Source organism: Monodelphis domestica, chromosome 1 (assembly GCF_027887165.1).
Source record: "Monodelphis domestica isolate mMonDom1 chromosome 1, mMonDom1.pri, whole genome shotgun sequence".
NCBI lineage: Eukaryota > Metazoa > Chordata > Mammalia > Didelphimorphia > Didelphidae > Monodelphis > Monodelphis domestica.
Window position 1 is genome coordinate 274,487,213 of NC_077227.1, and position 23,975 is coordinate 274,511,187.

The following is a 23,975-nucleotide window of genomic DNA, read 5'->3' on the forward strand; positions in this document are numbered from 1 at the left end:
AAGCCTCTACTGTCTTAGTCTGAAGAAGGATTTGGTTATTGTTTGATTCAGAATAAGTGATTTCACCACAAATCTTTTAACTGAGCCACCTGCTAGACCACATACTGAGTGAAACTTAGCTGCATGGGTTATTATGGCTTACATTATTAAAAAAAAAAGACAAACTTCAGTGTAAAATGTTAGTTGATAATAGGGGGAAAATTGTTGTTTTTCAACATTCTTCTTTTCAGAACTTGCAAAATGAGCTACAGAACATAAAAGAAACCTTTCTTCAGAATTCAGCAGTCATTGAACCAAACCTAGAGCAAGCAGGTCCTGTCAAGCAAGACGTTCTTTCTAATCAGTCTTCTTCACTTCAGAGGATTTCTTACTTGGAAAAAATGCTGCTTATGAAGTCAAATGAGTTTGAGGTACAGCTCGAATTAATTTTTAGTTTGGTCTTGATCTTGTGATCTCAAATGCAGTTGGGGGGATCCCTCTATCCCTGAACTCAGTTCCAAATGAATTTTTATAAAGCTAAGCCAAATTTATTTCCTATATGGCACTTGCATATTTTATGGAAAGTTTGTTCATTTCATTACATGTGATGATTTATAAGTCAGCACATTATCCTGAATAAGTTATTCCAGGTTTACTATTGTTTTAAAAAGTATGTTCATTGAATTGTGCATAAATTACCTGGTGTTTTCTTTATTCACTTGTTGGCAGCCCCTTAGTGGTAATTGTGCATGCAGAGAGCAAAAATAAGTTTATGCCAGGACACATAGCTCCCTGTAGTCACACTTGAGGGAGCAGATTAATTGCACCTCTCTTGGTCCATTCTATTCACCATAAGCCAAGGATAATTGCCAAATGCAAAGATATAGACTAGTTAAGTATTTAATATCACTAAGTATCTAAAATCACCATCTGCTTTTTAAACATGTTTATTATATCTTTATACATCAAAATATGTTTGATACCTTGATACAGATCATCTTCCTTTCTATATTATTTGTGTACAGTATGTATATATAATTATTTCTGGAAACAGAGTATGATATAGTTATTAAATAATTAAATTCTATTAAATATATTAAATAATATATGGTTATTGAATATATAAACAATCAAAGATAATACTTAATACTTTACTTTTTCTTCTCATTACATATGTACCTAAGTTTCTGATGAAAATATATCTCTTGTTTTAGCATGTTCTTTCCCAGCTGAAGGATTTCAGGCATCAACTAGAATCTTTGGAAGATAGTATCAAGCATTCAGTACAGAGTTGGGATTTACAGGGAAGAGAAGATGATCCAGAACGCTTCCTGGTACAGTCAAATCTGATATATTTCTAAGGACTTGGAACAGGATAAGGAGTTTGTTTGTACAGCTAGTTGAATGGCTAGTTTGTATGGCATTGTAGGGCTGGTATACAAAAAATGACAACTATTGAGTCTAGCCATTTATAAGTTATTCCTACACAATTTTCTTTAAAGCCTAAATTGAACTATGATTAGAACTCAAAACTTTTGAATTGATCTCTCCTAGAATTGTAAAACTGAAAATATGAGATAGCCGAGTCCTGCTTAGTACAAATAATGACTCCCCTGAGGTAGTCACATGTATTCACATTCACACTATTTGAAATTAAAATTATGTAAAATATGATCATTCCGTACTTGAACCAAATTTTACCAATTTAAGGAAATAGACTGACATGTTAGAATGATTTTCAACAAAGCCTAAGAAAATAGTAATTAATCATTAATCATCAGTCACTCAACAAATTTATTGGGAATATCCATTACCAAACCATTTTGGATAACAAAATGGAAACTGGTGAAAAAAACTGAGGAATATTACTGCTAAGCTATTTCTTATAGTACATTGAGGTCCCCTGAAGGGGTCATATTATTTAAATTCTACCTGTATATTTCTCCTGGGATAGAACCAATACATTAATTCAGTTTGGCAGAAGAGACCATATACTTCACTGATAGCCCTCCTCTAAAAAGAATAAGGGAAAGGTACAGCTCTCTCAGCTCTTCACCAGCAAGCCTTGGTCTTTAAAATTATAATGTTTAGGTTGGTTTTGCTTTTGTTCTTTCTTTTCGTATCCTTGTAATGGCTGTGTTTCTTTTGTTGGTCTGACTTAATTCCTTCTGTATAACTTCCAACATGAACTACTGGGGACTGGTAAGTTCCTGAATTTTCAACAGTTCAAGATTCTGCCTCCTCAAATTATTTTTGGAAGCAAAATTTGCTGAAAATCATTTTAAGATGTATTAGTCTGTTTCACTACTTTGATCATTGTTCTGTTAACAAACTTAATTAAAACTTTGGATGGGGATTCAGCCTCTGGAATTCAGCCCTAGGTCATAATTTTAAACCTGGATCTTTGTTGAAGAAAATATAGAATGGAGGGAGTATAAATGGCATGGTGGAAAAGAGTGCCACATTGGAAGTCAGAGGATCTATGTTTAAATCTTGGTTCTACTGGATGATTTTCAACATCTCTTCCAAATCCCTCCCTCCTTCCTTCCTTTCCTCCCTCCTTCCTTTCTTCCATTCCTCCTTCCTTCCTTCCTTCCTTCCTTCCTTCTTTCCTTCCCTCCTTCTTTCCTTCCCTCTTTCCTTCCTTCATTCCTTCCTTCCCTCCTTCCTTCCTTCTTTCCTTCCATCTTTCCTTCCTCTCTTCCTTCCTTCCTTCATTCCTTCCTTCCTTCCTTCTTTCCTTCCATCTTTCCTTCCTCTCTTCCTTCATTCCTTCACTCCTTTCTTTCTTCCTTCTTCCCTTCCTCCCTCCCTTCTTTCCTTCCATCTTCCAGGTTGGAAATGTAGCAGCCACTCATGGGCCCAATCTTACTGATAATCAGTATGAGATTTGATTTGCTCCATTTCTGATTTGGACCCTTTCACTCCTCTTAAGCAGCCTGGTGGCCTTCCAATCCCAGAAGCTCACCAAATTCATTAAATATTTGTCATAAACACTGGATCAGCTTTTATCCTTACTGCAGCTCAAGACTCCCAAGTTCAGGCCATCCTCCAGCCTCAGCCTCCCCAGTAGCAGGGATAATGGGCATATGCCATCAGACAGTTATTATCTTTTCCAACATTTCCTTCATCCTGTGTTTACTGGGCAAGCTGTCCTGGCCACTTCAGGATGGTTATAATGTAGAATACATGGGGTTTTATGTGTGACTTCTTTCTCTCACTCTCAATTGAAGCACGTTGCTGGTAACAATGCTCATTCCACTCTCGGACCACATGAATTTGTTGCTAAATATTTTTTCAGTGACTTGAGAATCAGGAAGCTTGGGATTGGAGACTCTGGCAAGACTCTGAACCTCTCTGAGCCTGTTGTCTCATCTATAAAAAGGCAGGAGTCTGTCTAGATCAGAGGTGTCAAATACATGGCCTGGTGCATAGAGCCCAAAGCAGATTAAAATGTAATTGGGAGAGGAAGCTAAGTAGAACCCCAGATAGAGTACCAGGCCTGTATGACCCCAGGCAAGTCACTTAGCCTCAACCGCCTAGCCCTTGCTATTCTTATGTCTTAAAATTGATACTTAATGTCCTTTATAAGACAGAAGGAAAAGGCTTTAAAAAAATAATTGGAAATATTTAATAAAATAAATTAACTTTAACTAAACATAAAAAAGTTAATATATAGGTTTGTTAGTCAATAGGCAGCCTTCAAGGATCCTTGTGTATGATTTAGTGTTCCTAGTTGATTTTGATGCCACTGGTTTAGGTAATAGCTAAAATTCTTTGGGCTCTAAAATTCTAAAACCTCTAAATTCTGATCAAGAAGAAAAAAAATTCTGAAATTTAATTGTGGTTTTTCTCTCCTCTTTGAACAGAATCATATGTTAGAACTAACAGCACTGTCACCTGACATGGAACATTTGAATGAAGTGAGCTTCAAATTGCCGCTTAGTGACATAGATATAAAGACACTACAAAATCTGAATCGAAAGTGGAGTCAGGCAGCTGCCACAGCTCTGGAAAAGTGCAGGTTAGAAAATCACATCCAGACCTTATTATGTCCCTCAAGAAAAAATTGATGCCTAGAGATGTGAGGTCCTGGGTTCAAATCTGTCCTCAGACACTTCCCAGCTGTGTGACTCTGGGCAAGTCACTTAACCCCCATGGCCTAGCCTTTTCCACTCTTCTGCCTTGGAACCAATACACCGTATTGATTCTGTAAGGATTAAGAACAATTGAGCCAGCTAGTATTGTCAGTGAGGATCAGCTAATCGGGTTCCTTAATCTCCTCCTCCTATTGTAAAAATAAACTACCATAAATTCCATTTTACTTCAGTAATTCATTTTTGGGATTTAGAAATTAAATCCCTGGTGACCAATTAAATATTCAATCCAACCATAAAATTAACAATTCCAAGACGGAAAGTAAAAAGGTGAGAAAAAATTGATGGCCATAATTTGTGACATCCTTTCTGTATCAACCTAACTTATAGTGAACTTCAAGGAACTGGATCCAATGAAAAATTCCTTCACAAATGTGAAAATTGGATACAATTTTTGGAGAAGATAGAAAAGTGCCTGAAAATGAACCTGGCTGGCAGACTTGAGGATCTTTTAGAGCAACAGAAAACATTTGAGGTAAGGTCAGCAAACCTCTTTACCTCCCATATCCTACCCAAAAAAAGGGATAATTTTCAGAGGCAAAATATCTCAAAACTAGACAAGACATTTCATTCTTTCACTATAGTATATATCTTGGGATCAAATCTACATTATTGTTGTACTTCATTCATTTCAGATATTTCTGACTTCTGTGACCCCATTTGGAGTTTTCTTGACAATGATATTGGTTTGCCGTTTCCTTCTCCAGTTCATTTTACAGATAAGGAAACTGGAGCAAACAGGGTTAAGGGACTTGCATAGGATCACACAGCTAGTAAACTTCTGAGGTCATATTTGAACTCAGGTCTTCCTGCCTCAAGACAAGAAGCTCTTATCTACTGGGTATCCCAAATCCACATTAGACAAGTAGAAAATGGCCTTACCTGGAAGAGATTCCCAATGCCATATTTTTTTCTAGTTGTTTAAATGCTGGAACTCATTCTAGGTCTTCTTGCAAAGGATCAATGTGACCACAAAAGTTTTGCAAACACATTAAGTGAGCCTTTTTTGCAAAGTTTAAATAGTGCTTAAGGGAACTCAGCCTTCCATTTTGGATTTAATTTTGGCAGAAGTAAAATAATTTGCATTTTTCCAGTTACAAACATCCATCAAAATATTGAGGAACCTGGACTAAATTTCCATACCATGAGCTTGAGAAAACCATCCCTTGTACTGTGGATGTAAAGATAAATCACATTCAGACATCCAAAATTCAAGCAACCCAAATTTGTCCGTGCAAAAGAGTGTGGTTCAAGCTTGGTAGCATTTATTTTTTCAGTTTAATTTTTTAAATTAGTGGACTTTTAAAAGTTTTTTAAATTTAAGTTTAATTTTTAATAGCTAAAATTGTGAACTCTAAAATTAAGAAGATCACCAAATTAGAAATTTTTAAAATCCCAATTGTATGTAGATGTATTAGGGAAACTTTGCATTGGAACATATTTATTTGCTAACATTATACTGGATTTTTGGTTTGTTGGGTTTTTTTTTAGTGATGGTGAGAATTTTTTTCAATTAAATTTACTAAATATCTTTAAAGTAGAATTATTTTACACTGTAAAGGAACATATAAATGCTAGCTATTATCATTATTGGAACAGCTAAGTGGTACAGTGCCAGCCTAAGAATCAGGAGTAACTGAATTTAAATCTGGGTTCAGACTAACTATATGATCCTGGCAAGCCACCTAACCCTGTTTGTCTCAGTTTTCTAATCTGTAAAATGAACTGGAGAAGGAAGTGGCAAACTACTCCAGTATCTTTGCTAAGAAAACCTCTAATGGCATCACAAAGAGTCAGATACCACTAAAAACAAGTATCATTAGCATTTGCTCTTATTATATATAATTATATATTTTATTTACATATATTATATATAAATGAAAAAAAAATGGCCAGGGGATTCCTGAGCCAGTTTCTTCTCCTATGTAACTTGGTTGGCCCCAGATTCCCTGGTAACAGCTTCTTAATCCAGGTCCTAACCTCTTGTTGTTTGCTGCCACTCACACTTGATGGGTGCCCAAGATTACACAGGTCTTTTTTCTACACCCTGATGACTGATTGACAAGACACATTTCCACCTAGAGATGAGCTAGGGCACATCCAAAGAATCTCATTGCCAATGTTTGCTTGTTTTGCAAATCCTTGCTGTGTTAAAGCAAGCCTCTTCCTTTGTTAAATGTTCAGTGACTTGCTAGTGCTTCATTACTTCCCAGTTCTGAACCTCAGTCAAGAAGATGCAGGCTTTTGAGCTGAGCCTATGACATGGAGGATAGAATTTTTGGTGGTAAACAGATTTTTTTTTTAAATGACACCCCGGGTCTTTAAAGAAACCTATAAAGATTATAAATGTATATGAGTAATTAACTTCCCTCTGGCTAGAGAAGCAGACCTGGAGATGGGAGGGCCTGGGTTCAAATTTGACCTCAGGCATTTTTTAGCTCTGTGACCCTGGGCAAGTCACTTAACCCCAGTTGTCTAGCTCTTGTCATTCTTCTGCATTGGAAATTTACTAGTTTCAATTCTAAGATAGAAGTTAAGAGTTAAAACAAACATGTTAACAACAAGTATAATGGGTAGATACAGCTAACAGCAAGATGAATAATTAAGGTATATCAATGTGATTGAACACTTGTGGTGTTAAAAGGAAAAAAGGACAGAAATAAAGCATACAAAGAAATATGGAAAAACGTTTTGTAAATAATTAATGTAAGTAGAGCTAAATTAGACCAGCACACACATTGATTGACCGTATTATCAAAAACATTAGCAACAAAACAAGCAGATAAAGCAGTTTTCTAATAACAAATGCATTCTTTTCCTTTAGTCTAAATAAAAATGTAAATTGTTCAGAATTCATGTATTTATTTAATATTTTTTACTTTAGAATATCAGATGAATAATTAACATTTTCTAATTATTAAATAAAACACAGATCTAAGTTAGCAAAATGAATTGTGTTTATTTCATATTTTGAAATACTTACAGATGCTACAAGCTGAGATTTCTGTAAATCAGCCAATTGCTGATTATTTTGTCACCCAGTCACTCCAGCTTCTGGATACTCCAGAAATAGAGAAGAGGTAAGATGCTTCTTGTTCTCTTGGGATGGTAATTCAGCAGGTAAAGGGCTTCCACTGAAGTGAATCCTAATGAAGTCAATGTCTATAAACATCATGTTAGGAAGGGCTCTGTTGGAGTGGGTGACATAGTTCTAAATATATGCAAAGTTGGGTTCTCCTTATTTACTTGTAATTGTTAAAGCTTCTAAAACACTTTTCAAAAAGGTATGTGGGGTGTCTGTTTTTATGATAGATAATCAGTTCTGTGGAACCTGAGTTTTACCTATTAAAAAATCTTCTTTTCTGAGGTTTTTCCTCCAGCATTATCTTTATGCAATACTACATATAGCTAATAAAAACCAGATAGAGTCCTTCAGTGCCACATATGATGGGAGTCCCCCTAATTCATCCTGCTTAGAGCATGTACCTTAAAGAATGCATGAAGGTACACTGAGTCCTACAGGCCACCTTTGGATATATAAGTTTCTGTTGCTTAAGGACTTTGGGATGACACAGGACTTTTTCAGTTGCCATGGTAGGCATACCATAGAATAGAAGCTATATCAGAGGATTAGCCACTGACCCCAAAATGATATTCATCAGTAGATTTTAAAAATATAAATTAGGGGGCAGCTGGGTAGCTCAGTGGATTGAGAGCCAAGCCTAGAGATGGGAGGTCCTGGGTTCAAATCTAGCCTCAGACACTTCCCAGCTGTGTGACCCTGGGCAAGTCACTTAATCCCCATTGCCTAGCCCTTATCAGTCTTCTGCCTTGGAACCAATACACAGTATTGATTCCAAGACAGAAGATAAGGGGTTTTAAAAATAAATAAATAAATTGCATGCTTTTTTTCTTCTCTCTGCTCATTTTCTGAGACTATGGAGACTCTTTGAAACTCTCCTTTGGACATCAAGGGAGGGGTTTCCTACTGGATCTCCAATAACTTCAAACTTCTCAACACCATGAGGTAGTTGGAAGACTAAAAGCATTCATCTCAGAACTATTATTTAGTCACCTGTGCTCTGGGAAAGAAACACAAAACAGAAGATTCAGTCAAATTCCTGATATCTAGCCGTGTAGTCATTCCTGTGTGGTCAGTTGCCATTGCTGCCAAGGGGAGAAAAAGAAATCTGACCCCACCTCCTCTCATAAATCAGAGAGATTTATCAGAGAGTCCAGATATTTTCCATAACCAATTTTCTTTCATCCTCCCCTGTTTACTAGTACTACTACTACTACTACTACTACTACTGCTGCTGCTGCTGCTATCAGAGGATTACTCTGTCACCCTCAAGTCTTTCAGTATTGAACACATATTTCCCCAGAAGTGGCCAGGACAGCTCAGAATATTTCATGGAGTATATTTTAGGGGGGGGGGGGAATCATAAAGGCTTCCCTAATTTCCCCTTCCCCAATATACATGTAGTTAGAACTATAGGACTTAAGACTCCTTTACAGGTCAAATAGCCAAAACCTTTGTCTTGATTAAACTTTATATTTTAATCACCCTGGCATTTAACAATCTATTATTTTAAAAGGCCCTATAACAATGGTACCCTTGATCGCCTTGGGAATCCATCCTAGTGTTGACACCTGACTATTGGGTTCTTCCTTTTAGTTAACATTATATTAATTTCTCATGTTGAAGTTAAAGCCCATTTCCTCTTCACCTGCCTTCTGAGAAGGAAGGAAATAATCATTTCTACATTATTGTCATCTGTGAGCATTTTCTTCTGCTGACTAAATCTTGGTCCCTTTAATTTCTACTTTGCTTATTTTTTCCCCCTTTTGAATATCTTTGTAGCTTTCTTTGAACCCTGTCGAAGAGAAATTGTTAAATTTTACAGTAAATCACATTCCTTTCTAACTCAACAAATAAATTCAAACTTGTACCAGTATTAATTTTTTTAAACCTGGTCAGGAGGATTAACCAAGATGTATTCTTTTCCATGATAAGGAAAAGTCATCTTCCATCACGGAATATGTTATTTAAAAGAAATTGAAATAGTAGAACTGCGGGAAGCACAATCTTGATGTTTTTGTACAATGGATAGCCCTCTCAAGTAATCAACCACATTACAGGATGCCTGCCTGTTCATCAGGATTCCATTCAGCTTATTTATAATTGTGATAATCATTCATGGGTTGGCAAACTGTGTTTTCAAGCAGCTTTTGTTTGGGGGAATGTTTGTCACTATGTTGGCGCAATACCAAGATAAACCCAAACACTTCTTCCTATTCGTTTTTTAAAATTTTATTTGATGCTAAGATTTTTCAAATTTATATAAATAAAATAGAGGTAGTATTCTCTAATGGTTAGAGTGTTTGACTTATGATGACGAACACCTGGTTTCTAATCTCATTTTTGACCCTATGTGGCTCAAGCAACTCCCTGGGACTTAAAAAGTCAGACTTGTTATGATCTTTGCCAATACAAATAATGTACCCAGGCTTCCACTATCATGCTGTTATTGGTTGTCCTTCCAGTGGGGAAATCAGGTCCAGTCAAAATATATCGTAATAATACCCAATAAACATTTTGTTTTTCCTAAGAACGGAATTTGTTATGAAACTCACAATGTTGAAAGAGCAGTGGCAAGATGCTACCCAAAGGGCTCAACAGAGGAAGAACACCATCAATGAGCGGGTGAAAGAATGGCAACGCTTCAATGCTTCTCTACAGAATGTGATCCATTTCCTTACTGATACCGACCATTTCCTGTCTGCAATTAAGAGCCGAGATTGTTATAGTCTTTGCCAAATTAGAAGTCTTATTCATGATCTCAAGGTATTGCTGATAACAATAACTATGGAGTGTATTTTAGGGGCAATGACAGATTTGGGTTTTCAATTTAGGATTTTCTTTGAACTGCAATTGGGATTTGCTTTTTGTAAGCTTGTTTTAATTGTTTTCCCCCCCATTTCAAATATCCCAAGCAACAAAGTAAGCTATGGTTAAACAAGAAGAAAAATGGGTTGTTGTTTTTGAATTGAACAAAATGCTGTAATAGAATCCTTTAAAAGTCAATCCAGAGGTTCAGCCATGTGACTCAGTGACTAGAGAGGTAGGAGACAGGAAGTCCTATGTTCAGATCTGTCCCCAGACACTTTCTAGCTATGTGACCTTGGGCAAGTCACTTAACCTTATTTGCCTAGCCCTTACAGTTCTTCTGCCTTGGAACTGATAACTTGGTATCAGTTCTAAGTCAGAAAGTAAGGATTAAAAAAAAGTCTACCCAATATTTGCACCATGAAAAGCTAAACAAGATCTTTTATTAAACAAAAAAAGATTATTGACTAGGTCATGTTTAGGTCATGTTTCATAGAAACTAATCAACAAGTTGAAAAGCATTTATTTAGTATGTGCCAGGCACTATTTAAAGTGTTGGGAACACAAAGAAAAGAAGAAAATAGTTTCAGCTCTCAAAACAATTCCAGAACTTTATGCATAAATATGTTTTTAGACTTGTAATACTATATTTAGCCTATACTCTTCTACTGTTCAACATACCCTTAGGGTTTTTTTTTTCCTTTCTCTATTTCAGGTAAATTATCTTAAGTTATTAAACATGACTTTTTGTGTTAGAAGAAAGCTACCACTAAAATAATAATAATAATAACCACAGTTCATTAGAATCTCTGATCCTATGTCTAAGGTGCTACATTTCCAATAACTCCTTAACTGAATAACCTTCTAAATCTTCATTTAATGAAGGCTATTTCTAATTTGTCTGGATTTTCTTTGAACTGCATTTGGGATTTGCTTTTTGTAAGCTTGTTTTTAGTCCTCAGAGTTTAACATAATGCCTGGCACATAGCATTTAATAATCTTTGTTGCCTGCCTATCTAATCTGCCTGGTCAAATCTTATATTGAAATGAAAAGAATTCCTGTAAGGGGTACACTCGTGGGAGTTTGCTTCCTACTTGGTTACATATATAAACCATGACTGTGATGAGGAAATGTAATATTCACACACAATTTAGTCTTTTCCTCTCCCTGTCTCCTACATATTTGTATTATTAAAAATTAAGCATAGTTCAACAAGGAAGATACTCAAACTTTCATATTCTGGGCATAGCATAATTCTAAATGAGGGATTTCCAAGCTTTTTGTTCTAAGGACTCCTTTACAATTTGTAAAAGCTATTGAGGACTCCTCTATATTCTTAGAAATTATTGAAGACTTAAAGTGCTTTTGTTTATATGGGTTATAGCTATTGATTTTTATCATATTAGGAAATTAGCCTGACACATTCTTAAACTATTAATTCATTTAAAATAACAATAATAAATCATTATATATTAAAAATAACATTTTAATGAAAAATAATTCTATTTTCCATAACAAAAATTTAGTGAGAAGAGTGGCACTGTTTGATGTTTTGTTTTGTTTTTTTCAAATCTAAATCAGATAGAATACAACTGTCTGGGTTGTATGACAACTGACATTAAGTCTGGGTTAATAGAAGACAGTTGAATTCTATCTGATTCTACTTTTAATATAACAGATTGTTGTGGTTGGAGCACATGAAGAAATTCTGTCCTCACATTGATATTTAGTAGGGGGAAAAAAAGATAAATATTTGAATAGGAAAACAACTCTAGAATTATCATGAAAATAGTTTTGACCTCAGAGACCTCTTGAACTCAGGAACCCCCAGAGATCTGGGAACCACATCCGGAGATTCATTGACATAAGCAAATCCTTTTTCTTGTTTTTTAGAACAAAGAAGTACTTCTTCAGAGACAGCAAACTACCTGTACACTCATCTTGGAAGCAGGGAGAAAGTTATTGATGATAGCTGATCCAGAGACCAAGGATTCCATTGATAGGAAAACCAGGGAATTGCAGGATACCTGGAAGAATAGCCAATTTCAAGTAGCTGAAATAACCAAACAATTCCAAAGCACTATTGAGGTAAACAGCCCTGTTATTTTTTAAATCTACAATATTCAAGCACATTTCATTTCCTCTTTGCTCTTTGATATCATAGGAAATTTATACTTTGGATCAATGACTTCATAAATATGGTTGGTTATTCTTTCTACAATTTCAGATTCTAATGCCTCTCCCATTCTCTGTGTCTCCTTTGTATATGACTTTCACAGAGGATCTACCTAAATGCACTTGAGACCTTCCTCTTGTTCCTTTTGTTTCTCAGGGTACTTGTTCATCTGTCTTCTTGCCTCTGAATCTTGTTATATGACTCAGCCATCTTTTTTTGTTACATGACTCAAAAATTTCTTTAGTAAATCATTTTTGGTATTGTATTTCATCTTTTAGATGGCTATTTCACATAGCTCTTTGGCATATTTGTTATTTAATTCTTCCAGGATTATGGTGTCTTATGATATAGTTTTATATAGTAGTAGTCTCTCTGTGATCGAGAATGACTATTGACTTTGTGCAGTTTCATCTACGGTGTACCCTCATGTGGCTTTGAAGTCCAAAGGCTGAGGCGCAGAGTTTGTGGCACATGGGGCATGGGACGCCAGTTGTTACGGGAGGTGCGGCTGTGGCCTGGTGTCGGCGTTCACGCGCAGCAGCAAGACATCGACGTCGCTCATCTTCAAAGGTGGCGGCGGCGTGGTTAATGTGGGTTCGCCAGCTGCTTCTGTCAGAGGCAGCGAGTTCTAGTTGCTTTGGTGTGATGCCAGCCCACTTCAAGTTGGACTTTAGCTGATCCTTGAATCTTTTCTTTGGTCGGCCTTGTTTCCTGAGTCCAGCTGACAGTTCACCATAGAATACCTGTCTTGGTATTCGCTGTGGGTCCATGCAGATGACGTGTCCAGACCATCGTAGCTGGGTTTTGAGGACCAGGACTTCAATGCTGGTGGAGTTGGCTCTGTCGAGGACTTCCTGGTTGGTGATTTGGTCCTGCCATCGGATCCTCATGATTGACCGGAGGGAGTGTTGATGGAATTGCTCCAGCTGTTTCATGTGCTTCCAGTACAGTGTCCATGTCTCACAACCATACAGGAGCGAGCTGAGGACCACTGCGTTATACACTTTGAGCTTCGTCACAGTGCTCACACCGCTGTGTTGGAGGACTTTGGAGTGCAGCCGCCCAAGTGCCTGGCTGGCCTTTTGGATCCTGGCATTAATCTCGTGGTCTAGGGACCCGTCGTTGGCAATGGTGCTGCCCAGGTACTTGAAAGTGTTGACGTTGGAAAGCTGCGTGCCGTCGATTATAATGCACGGCTGGTTAGTTGGCCTCCCTGCTGCAGGTTGGAAGAGCACCTCTGTTTTGCTGAGGCTGATAGTCAGGCCAAACAGTTTTGTTGCGGTGGAGAACCTGTCCACAATGGTTTGGAGATGATTTTCTTGGTGGGCCATGAGAGCACAGTCTTGGTGGGCAAAGAGAGCTTCCAGGATGAGTCTCTCTGTTGTCTTTGTTTTTGCAGTCAGGCAGCGAAGGTCAAATAGTGAGCCATCCAGTTGGTATTTGATGTAGATGCCCAGGTCTAGATCCATCACAGCATGTCGTAATACCTGGGTGAAAAATAGGTTGAATAGTACCAGAGTGAGGACACAGCCTTGTTTCATGCCATTGGAGATGTTGAAGCGATTGGAAGTCTCTCCACCAGATAGGACTTCCCCTGTCATGTCAACATGAAAGAGTTGGATCAGTTTGACAAATTTTGCTGGGCAACCAAGCTTGCTAAGGATCACCCACAATGCGTCCCTGTTCATTGTGTTGACTGCCTTCGTCAGGTCTATGAAGACAATGTAGAGACTCAGGTTCTGCTCAAGGCATTTTTCCTGCATTTGCCTCACCGTGAAGACCATGTCGATGGTGCTGCAATCTGATCGGAAGCCACATTGTGATTCAGGCAGGTTCTGCTCTGAAACAGATGACAGGAGTCTGTTGAGTATAACACGGGCGAGGATCTTTCCAGCAGTGGAGAGTAGTGAGATGCCTCTGTAGTTGTCACAGGCTGCTCGTGCGCCTTTGTTCTTGTATAGGGCTACGATGGAGGCATCTCTGAGTTCTGGGGGCATGTCTTCCTCTTCCCATATGCTGGTCAGTACTATGTAGAATGCCTGGAGCACCTTTCCATTTAAGGGCTTGTACACCTTGGTTAGGATCCCATCTTTACTGGGTGCCTTGCCTGCACTCATTTGTTTAATGGCTTTTTGGACTTCCTCTATTGAAGGAGGGACATCAAGTTGTTCAATGGAGCGGTTTTTGGGGGATCTGGTCAAGGGCGCTTTGGTCGACTGAAGAGGGTCGGTTGAGAAGCTGACTGAAGTGTTCATTCCACCTGTTGCTGATGCCTTTTTTATCTTTTATGAGAGTGTCACTGTCAGAGGATAGCAAGGGAGTGGTGGTGGGTTTTGATGGCCCATAGACAGTCTTGAGGGCACTGAAAAATTGTGGTTTTTCATATTAGCAAACCGCTGGATTTCTTCTGCCTTTTTTTCCCACCATTGGTCTTGCATCTTCCTGATCTCACGCTGCACTGTGGCTTGGAGAGACTTGAATCTGTCCTTTTTAGGAGCAGAATTTGGCTTATTTTGCCACTCCATAAAGGCTTTGTTCTTCTTGCTCAATAGGTCTTCAATAGCAGTGTTGGTCTCGTTGAACCAGTCCTGGTGGTTGCGTTGTTCTGGGCCTAGGACTGCCTTTGATGTTTCCTTCACTGCGTCTCTGAACTGGTTCCATTTCTCAGTTGAGCTTCCAGTGAGTGGTCCCTTGGCAGACAGCTTGTTGTCCAGGCAGGACTGGAATGTTTGCAAATAAGATGGATCTCTAAGACGACTCACGTTGTAAAATGCACAAACTGTCTGGGCGTGTTTTGGATGGCAAGGCGCAATGCGCATTTGAAGAGTCGCTCTAACCAATCAGTGGTCTGTCCAGCATTCAGCTCCTCTCATGGCTCTGGTGATCTTTACATCCTGGATGTCTCGCCGGCGTACAATGATATAGTCAATGAGATGCCACTGTTTTGATCTTGGGTGCATCCACGTTGTTTTATATTTGTTCGACATTCTGAACACAGTGTTCGTGATGGTGAGTTCAAACTCTGAGCATTTGCTGAGTAGCAGTAGGCCGTTGTTGTTCATTTTGCCCATGCCGTGTTTGCCGAGCACTCCTTTCCATCTTTCATGGTCCTGGCCAACACGGGCATTGAAGTCTCCCAGTAGTATCAGCTTGTCATTTGTGGGCACTGAGTGCAGGATGGCACTCAGGTCAGAGTAGAACTGCTCGATGTTCTCCTCTGTGCTGGTCAGTGTTGGGGCATATGCGCTGATGATTGTGGCATACCGGTCTTTGCTGAGAGGCAAACGGATCTTCATGAGCCTCTCGCTGATGCCCACAGGCAAGTCTGGCAGCTGTTTGAGCAAACTGGTCTTGATGGCCAGGCCAACACCGTGAATTCTGTCTTCATTTGAGGCTCTACCTTTCCAGAAGAAAGTATATCCCGTGGTGGGTTCGCTGAGTGATCCCTCTTCTGGTAAGCGTGTTTCACTTAAGGCTGCGATGTCGATGTTATATCGCGCCAGTTCTTTACTGATTAGAGCTGTTCTTCTCTCAGGTCTTGGAGTATTCTCTCTGTCAAGTAATGTCCTGATGTTCCATGCTCCTAGTAGGAGTTTCTTTCAGGAGATGAGCTTTTATAACTGAGCATTTGAGGGAATTTACCAGTGCTTTCAATCTATTCTAATCTCAATTCTTGTCACACAAATTTATCCAAGATAAACACACCAGTTATTTATCCAAAATTAATTTAAAAGAAGACCTGCCCATTCAGATTTTAATAGCTGTGTGTCACTACATGTGCTAAAATGCAATTTTTAATTCAACTTGTTTATCTAATATGAATGGCTAGAAAAATCTCAATAATAATGGCTAGTATTCATATATTGCTTTAAGATTTGCAGAGGGATTTATAATTATTATCTCATTTCATATTATTGTGAATTTCACCAAGAAGGCTTTGTAGTGTTCTAAGTTTTGATTCCATTAGGCCAGTGTCTTCTGTGAATAGGAACATTTGGAGAACTTCAGTGTTAATAGGACAGTTTCCTTTCTTTTTCATCTTTATACTGAAAGGGACTTTGCCTAATAAAAATACCTTTTGCAAATGATTTTGAGATTTATTGAACAAAGTTATTTCAATATTGATGGGACAGTTCACTTTTTATGTCATTCTTACAATGGGAGGGACTTTCCCTAATAAAAATACCTTTTGCAAATAATTTTGAGACTTATTGAACAAAGTTATTTCAATGTTAATAGGCTAGTTTGTTTTTGATCTAGTCCTTTCACTGGGAGGGGTACCCCCCAATAAAAATACTATTTGTGAATATTTTGAGACTTATTCAACAAAATTTTTTTTAGTTACATTTCTGTGATGAAGTTTTGAATGATTTCATTGAATGTATGCGAGACATCTTGTCTGATGAGAGAGAAGCTGTATTTTGATCTACCAAAACAAATTCTTTCTTGAAATTAATGAATTGGAATATTATAACCCCTCCCTACTTTAAAGTCAGTTGTATAACTATAAAGAAGTGGTATGTTACAGAAAAATGATATCAAAAGCCTCTTTTTTTGTCTCATTTTCATAAAGGATGCTCTTAATACATCATTCTCATAAGAAATTTAGAGGTTAAGAGGGCCGGATAAATAGATCTGAGAATCATTCAAATAGAGACGATAATTGAATCTGTGGAAGATAATGAGATCAACAAGGGAAATTGTATTGAGGAAGAGAAAAAAGATGACCCAAGACAGAGCCTCGAAAAATGACCTCTATTTACTTTTCCTTTATGTACTTAGGGGTACTTATGGCATTAGGTATTTGTATATTTAGTATCTGTGTTGCCTAAGAAAAGCTTATTTCCCTAGTTATGCTAATTTATCCCTTTTGAAAGAGTCATAACTCATTTATTTCTTTAACCTATGGCTATTTTTACTGTTACATTGCTAAAGGTCATACTTTTTTCAGTTTGCACAAGGTAGAATAAATTTTTCTCTAGTTCCTCATTTTAACCCTGTGAATTCTTGTGTTCCAAGTATATTTCTTGAGAATAACAATATGATAATAATATGATTATTATTAGATTCTGATTTCTGATTCATTCTGGTACCCCCTTCTGTTTTATGGATGCATTAATCCTATCCACATTCATGATTATGTAGATATTTTATATATTTTTCCTCTCTCCTGCTTCCTTTTGCAATTAAGAATGTGGAAAAATAGAAGCAACTGATCAACATTTGATGTGTTATGTCCCTTCTTTATGAACCCAGGCCCTTTTCTAGTTCTTTTTACTTGTTCACGCTTTATAATTCCTTCTTTATGTTATATCCTAAGAATTTTATTTGCTAGTGACTATTCTCTCCTTAACTCTGAACTTCCTATAATCTCTCACTTACCCTGCCTATTGTCCAGTAGAGTTTAATGTATATTAACACCAAACTCTTTGTGTATTATCACTCCTCCTTTTTCCATTCCTAATACCTTCATGATTGTAGACTTATTCTTGAGCAGTCATATATGTAAAATTGTGAATTTCTTCTTCCTCCATTTTTCTGTAGTGTATTTATTTTTCTCTCCCTTTTATTTCTACTTTTAAAATGAACAAAACAAAATCCTTAGTCTCTTCATCTTTTGAGTTCAAATATGACTTGGGGCAAGTCACTTATCCCTGTTAGCCTCATTTATAAAATGAACTGGGAAATGAATGGCAAACTACTCTCTTTGTCAAGAAAATCCCAAATGGGGTCATGAAGAGTTGGACATTACTGAAACGACTGAACAGATAGAGTTTTCTAAACACACACTCACACACTATACATTTAAAGACATTATTCTGGTTCAGCCAGATAGTTCAGGCTATAGAGAGCCAACCCTGGAGACAGAAGGTCCTGGGTTCAAATCTAGTCTCAGACACTTCCTAGCTTTGTGATTCTGGACAAGTCACTTAATCCCCATTGCCAGCCCTTATCACTCTTCCGCCTTGGAAGTAATACTTAGTATTGATTCTAAGACAGAAGGTAAGGGTGTTTAAAAAAAAAACAAACACATATTATTTTGAGTAATGAGAGGTCAATAAATTTCACCAGTAAGGTCCATGGTACAAAAAACTCATTTAAGAACTCCTCTGTGGTTTCTTCCTTATTGTTACCCTCTGAGGTCTACCAGGCTTTTTGAGTTCTTATGTCTTTTACATTTTCTACATCTTTTCCCTTAGATTAGATGACCTCAAAGTTTCCTTCCAGCACTAGCTAAATCTATGATCCATGGATGTCAAGTTGCCAGCTGTCTGTCATCTTTCAAGTATACCTGTCTAGACCATCGTCTTACTTTGCTTTCTTTTTTACTATGTGTTTGGAAATCAGATAATTGATTCTCATAGAATTGTTTACAAATAATCAAATAGCCTCTGAGTAAAGGGCTTGAATGGAGGTCTCCAGTGATCACAGTACAAGTGGTAAAGGGGGGGAAAAGCCTTGATTCTATAATCAGAAGACCCAAGTTCAAATTTCACCTCTGACTTGTAATAACATCTCTGTTAACTTAGGCATTGTCACCTCCCTTGGCCTCACTTTCCTTAGCTATAAAAAGAAGTTAGAATTTAAACTATTGCTTTGGCTCTATGAACCCGTAACATTACTTTTGTGTTTTATTTTGTTATAATTCTGTTTTGAAGCATTTTCTTCTCCTCTTTTAGTTCTCTGCTGTGTTTCTGATATTTAAATTTCCATTTTTCTGAGTTCTAGATAGGAAATGTTTTTACTTTTATTAATTTATTTATTTGTTGGTTACATTAAAATCCCCAGGTATCTTCCTCCTTCCCTTTCTCCCTCCCTCCCTTGTGCTAGAGAAAGAAATGCTTTTATTTGACTGTATTGTTTAACCACATTTTATCAGTATTTTACACTTTCATTAAATATGTTACTTTTACATGTCAGGCAACTCGGTAGTAGAAACATATTCTTCTCATCCATCTGTTGAAATTCTACCTTCAACAAATGTTTGTGGCCCAATTCAGGTGCATTGTTCACTAAATCTTCCCTAAGACACCCTCCCCCAACTGAAGTAACCTGCCTGTCCTCAAATTTCTTATAATATATCCTGGACCTCCCTCCCCATAGCCATATTACTGTCTTCCTTGAATCAATCATATCTCTCCTGTATTTGTATACTGTATTGTATGGTGTTATGTTATATCATCACATTATATTACATTATATTATATGTATTTTATATTGCAAACTCAGTCGTATCTCCTTTGGATCTAGATGGCACAATGGATAGAGTTCTAGAATTGCAACCAGAAAGATCTAATTTCAAATCTTGCCTCAGACATTTAGTAGCTGTGTGATCCTGGGCAAGTTACAACTTCTCATAGCCTCAGTAAAATGGGGATAATAATGGCACCTACCACACAGGGTCATTGTGAGGGTTAAATGAAAGTGCTTTGCAAACCTTAAAGCTAGATGCAAATGCTAGCTATTATTATTACTCATTATTATTAGATCTCCCCTCCCTGACACACCTTCTTATGCAAAGAAAAGATTTAAATGCTTATTAAAGATACTAAAATTAGAAATCATTTTGGGCCATTAGAATGACTAAATAACTATTGGTAAATCAATCATCAAGCATGATTGGTGTTGTTTAGTCATTTTCAGTATTATGTCTTCTGTGACCCCTTTTGGAGTTTTCTTGGCAAAGACACTGGGTTGCCATTTCCTTATCTGGCTCATTTTACAGATGAGGAAATTGAGGCAAAGAGATAAATGATTTGCCCAGGGTCACACAGATAGAGATCTGGCACAGAGGCCAGATTTGAACACGGGTTTTCTTGGCTCCAAGTTCTATGCTATAACCACTGTACCACCTAGCTGCATTTATTAAGCACTTACTGTGTGCTGGCTGCCATTTAACCCAATGTATGTAATTCACAAATGGTCTTAGTTCCTTTCTTTACATGATACTTTAAGATGAAGAACTGGGATTCTGTGTGTTTTGTAAAACACTTTTAATACGAAAAAGCACAGAATGAATGAATTTACTCATTAACTAGGCTATTCATGATCTTTCTTTACAATGTTTTTCAAACAGACCTGGGATCGATGTGAAAAGCAAATCAAGGAGTTGGAAAGCAGGCTGCATACTTTAAAGGCAAAAATTAAAGATCCTCTCCCAGAACCATATGAGGAGCTCTATAAAGAAAAGGAACTGATTAAGGTATTGAAATATGAGCCATTTTACAAAATAATTTCTTAGATGTTCTCTAAGTCTTTGAGATGCTTGATTCTGCCCTCCTGTTTTCTCCAGTCCAGCTGACAAATTCCCTATTTTATTGAGAAATACTCATCATCCAGTCTCACATGAAACTCTGATCTCTGTAGAAACCAAAATTTTAATGTTTTTTCAGATAAAGGTGTAGAAATGACAATTTTTAAGAGCAAAAATTAACTTTTAATAACCCTGAGGATTTCGGCATTTTGTTCAACTAATCCCAAAGCAAAAAGAGTCCCTGAGCTTACTCTGAAAGTTATTAATTTATCACAAACCTTGACTCTAAAGTAAAAAAGAGAAAAGGGACATTTTAGATGATTTTTTTCTTCAAGAGGCCAGAATTTATTTTTTCTCTTGAGCAAATTTCTTTCACAAAACTAACCAGACTGGATTCACCAGACTTGATCTCAATGACAAAAATTCTAGGACAAACAGTTTTTTGATATGGAGACTGAGAAGGTAGAATCCTGTGGGTAGAAAAATGGACCAGTTGGAATGAAGTTTCCTATCAGTCATTTGATATGCAGTAGAAACTGATAATCACTTAAAAAACACACACAACACATTCCTTCTATCCAATTTCTCAGTTGTGTAGTGAAACCAAATTGAAAGGGTTCCTAAACTATGTGAGTGGCTTCAGACCAAACAATGACAGGAAAATAAGAACCATAGCATCTGTCATACTTTGGATCTCTCTGGTTAAATTTAGATATAAATAAGAGAAAACTGGAAGGCATTTAGTTAGTAAGACTTCTGCAGAAGAGCAATTTCAGTGAGAATAAAAAGTCCTAGATTTCTGTTTTCACAGTGCCACAATTCCATAGCTTTCGGTTGTTGAACTGGAAAAAACACAGAACTATTAAATAGTAAGAAAAACCACGTCTTTAATCAGGAGATTAGTTGGGTACTTTCCTCAAGGCATCCACACTGGCTATCTACACCTAGGAGTGCCAACTGTGCTAGATTGACAGCTCTGAGGAATAAAAGAATTTGGGGAACTTATATACCTTTTAAGGGAACTGAATACTGGAAAGTATAGTTGATTGGCTTTACATTGGCTACAAAGAAAATGTGGAGTCCTAGACAGGATTATCTGGTTGAGGCTGATGTTTTACAATGGACACAAAATGGAAAGATCCAGCCAAGGGCTGGGCTATCTTGGAAAAGGACTTTGACACAAAGGGAGAAACTACTGGGACCAAAAGAAAGATACTTTACACCTGATTAAGATTGCTAGCTCCACCTAAAGTACTGTAAGGTTAATTGCTAATCTGAAATTTGTGAAGTTGGGCTTTCCCTCCTGAGAAATTCTCATGTGGCAAGGTCAACCTTGAGGTCTTCAACTTTCAAACTAATTGAACTTGGGAGGCTTTCAGATACCATATGGCTACAAGTTTGGGGGTTTCTATAGTCTACTTGGACACTGTGTTTGCTAAGACACTTAAGGCAGAAGGAAGTGAAAAGGATCAAATAAGAACCTTTGAATTTTACCTTGAACTTTATATTGTTAGGGTCCTGGGCAATTTGAAACCTTTCTTCCTGTCATGAGGATAAATTCAGTAAATTCAAGAATCTACATGTATGATCCAAAATAATTTTTTCTAAATACCAGCCCTTTTCCCCTCAGTGGTGCTTACCATATATGTGCAGCATTCACAGATTAAAGTAGAGCTGATTATAAAGATGTTGCCAAAGAAGGCATTGAATTTATTATTCCCCCCCTCCCAGTGTTGTGGTTCTTTGAATTATCCATGCCCCTTTCATTAGGATGGATAATAGGGTAAAAATTTTTAATTTTCTGATTTTTAAAAAAAATAACCCTTGTTCAGTCTTACATTGTATTGGTTTTAAGGCAGAAGAATGGTAAAGGCTAAGCAATTGGGATTAAGTGCTTTGCCAGGAGTCACACAGCTAGGAAGTATTTGAGGTCAAATTTGAACCCAGAACTTCCTGTCTCCAAGCCTGGCTCTCTATCCACTGAGCCACCAAGATGCCCCCTCCTGATTGTTTTTTTAATGAATCCCTAAAATCAATCAATAACAAATATTTATTAAGCATCTTCTATGTGCAAGCACTAAGGGCAAAAGATAGTTGCTGCCTTCAAGGAGCTCACAGTCTAACAAGGAAGGCTAATGCAAACAAATGTATACAAACCACAGCCTAGCAAACCAACAGTTTCTTTAAACTGGGCCTCCTATAAATAGATATATGAAGACATCTCCCTAAGCAGGATGTGAACACCTCTAATTGCTGGATAGAATTTGTATTTGTTTTTTTACTTGCCTTTCTTAGGAAATGATGTTGCTGCTTTGGTGCTCAACCCACCTTCCTCTCAATGGTTGAAAAAATTTGAGCACATTTTGAAGTATTCAGGAAATAAAAGGTGCTAAGAGGGCAGCTAGGTGGCTCAGTGGACCATGAGCCAGGCCTAGAGATGGGAGGCGCTGGGTTCAGATATGACCTCTGACATGTCCTTGCTGTGTGACCCTGGGCAGGTCACTGAATTAGAAAGAAATAAAGGAAGGAGTAATCTAGTAAAAAAAAGTTTTCATTGTACTTTTCCTAATGAAAGATGTGATTAAATATTTCCATGCTCTCTAAAAGCTTCCCAAACTGACAGTCTTTTTTTTTTGTCCAGACAAACTGGTCATTTCTTTTCACTTAATAGGGATCTCCCATAAGGAAACTCATTATTAACAGATCTTGAAGCCATTTTTTAATTTATAAGTTTTGACAATTGCCTGGGGCCCTGAAAAGTGACTTGCCCAGTCACACAGTTTATGTGTCTGAGGCAGAACTTGAACTAGATCTTATTTCAAAAGCTACTTCTATTAACTAAACCAAGCTAACCTTCCTTTAATTGTATGCAAAATTCTTCTTGATTGGATATAGCTAAACATCCCTTTTAAGTTTTGCCTACTAGCAGCTTTCTCTTTTTTGTTGGTATCCTACTCTTTGCAGTTGGGATTTTATTTTTTGACAGAGATACTGGAAAGCTTTGCTATTTTCTTCTCTAGCTCATTTAAGAAAACTGAGGTAAACAGAGTTACTGTGGCTTATCTGGAGTCACACAGTAAGTATCCGAGACCAGATTTGAACCCTGGTCCTCCTTACTTCAAGGCCTGCACTCTACTGCACCACCTGGCTCCCCTCAGTTTTCCCTTTATGGATATAAATAATGCTTTGCTTTCTTTAAAATTTCAGTTGACAGATATGAATCGAGCTCTATAAAATGTGAAAAACAAACTTTGGGTATTTCAGCCAGTTTGGCCAGTTTCAGTTTCCTTGTGAAAGAATCTGTCTTGATTATTTCATAGAAAGTAAAAAAATTTCTTCTTGACAAACATTGCATTATTAATATAACTAGGTGGCACAGAGGCTAGAGCACTGGATTTGGTATCATTTTAAAAGCTGAGTTCAAATCCTGCCTGATTAGCACTAAATGTCTCTCTGAGTCCATTTCGTCAGATGTGAAAATGGGGATAAATAACAGGGTTGTTGTGAGGGCCAAAGAC

At 37.4% G+C, this 23,975-nt stretch overlaps 1 protein-coding gene across 8 annotated transcripts in view; it reads left to right on the forward strand.

Annotated features, from left to right (window-relative positions):
- The window catches only part of SYNE2 (spectrin repeat containing nuclear envelope protein 2), a 416,774-nt gene that overhangs the window by 339,216 nt on the left and 53,583 nt on the right, over positions 1 to 23,975 (forward strand). For all 8 annotated transcript variants that reach the window (XM_056810866.1, XM_056810871.1, XM_056810867.1 and 5 more), the window contains 8 exons: positions 231 to 410; positions 1,194 to 1,313; positions 3,849 to 4,003; positions 4,467 to 4,611; positions 7,122 to 7,216; positions 9,750 to 9,984; positions 11,921 to 12,115; positions 20,281 to 20,406. In XM_056810866.1, the coding sequence (XP_056666844.1) occupies positions 231 to 410; positions 1,194 to 1,313; positions 3,849 to 4,003; positions 4,467 to 4,611; positions 7,122 to 7,216; positions 9,750 to 9,984; positions 11,921 to 12,115; positions 20,281 to 20,406 (1,251 nt within the window). The remainder of the gene's footprint in view (positions 1 to 230; positions 411 to 1,193; positions 1,314 to 3,848; positions 4,004 to 4,466; positions 4,612 to 7,121; positions 7,217 to 9,749; positions 9,985 to 11,920; positions 12,116 to 20,280; positions 20,407 to 23,975) is intronic.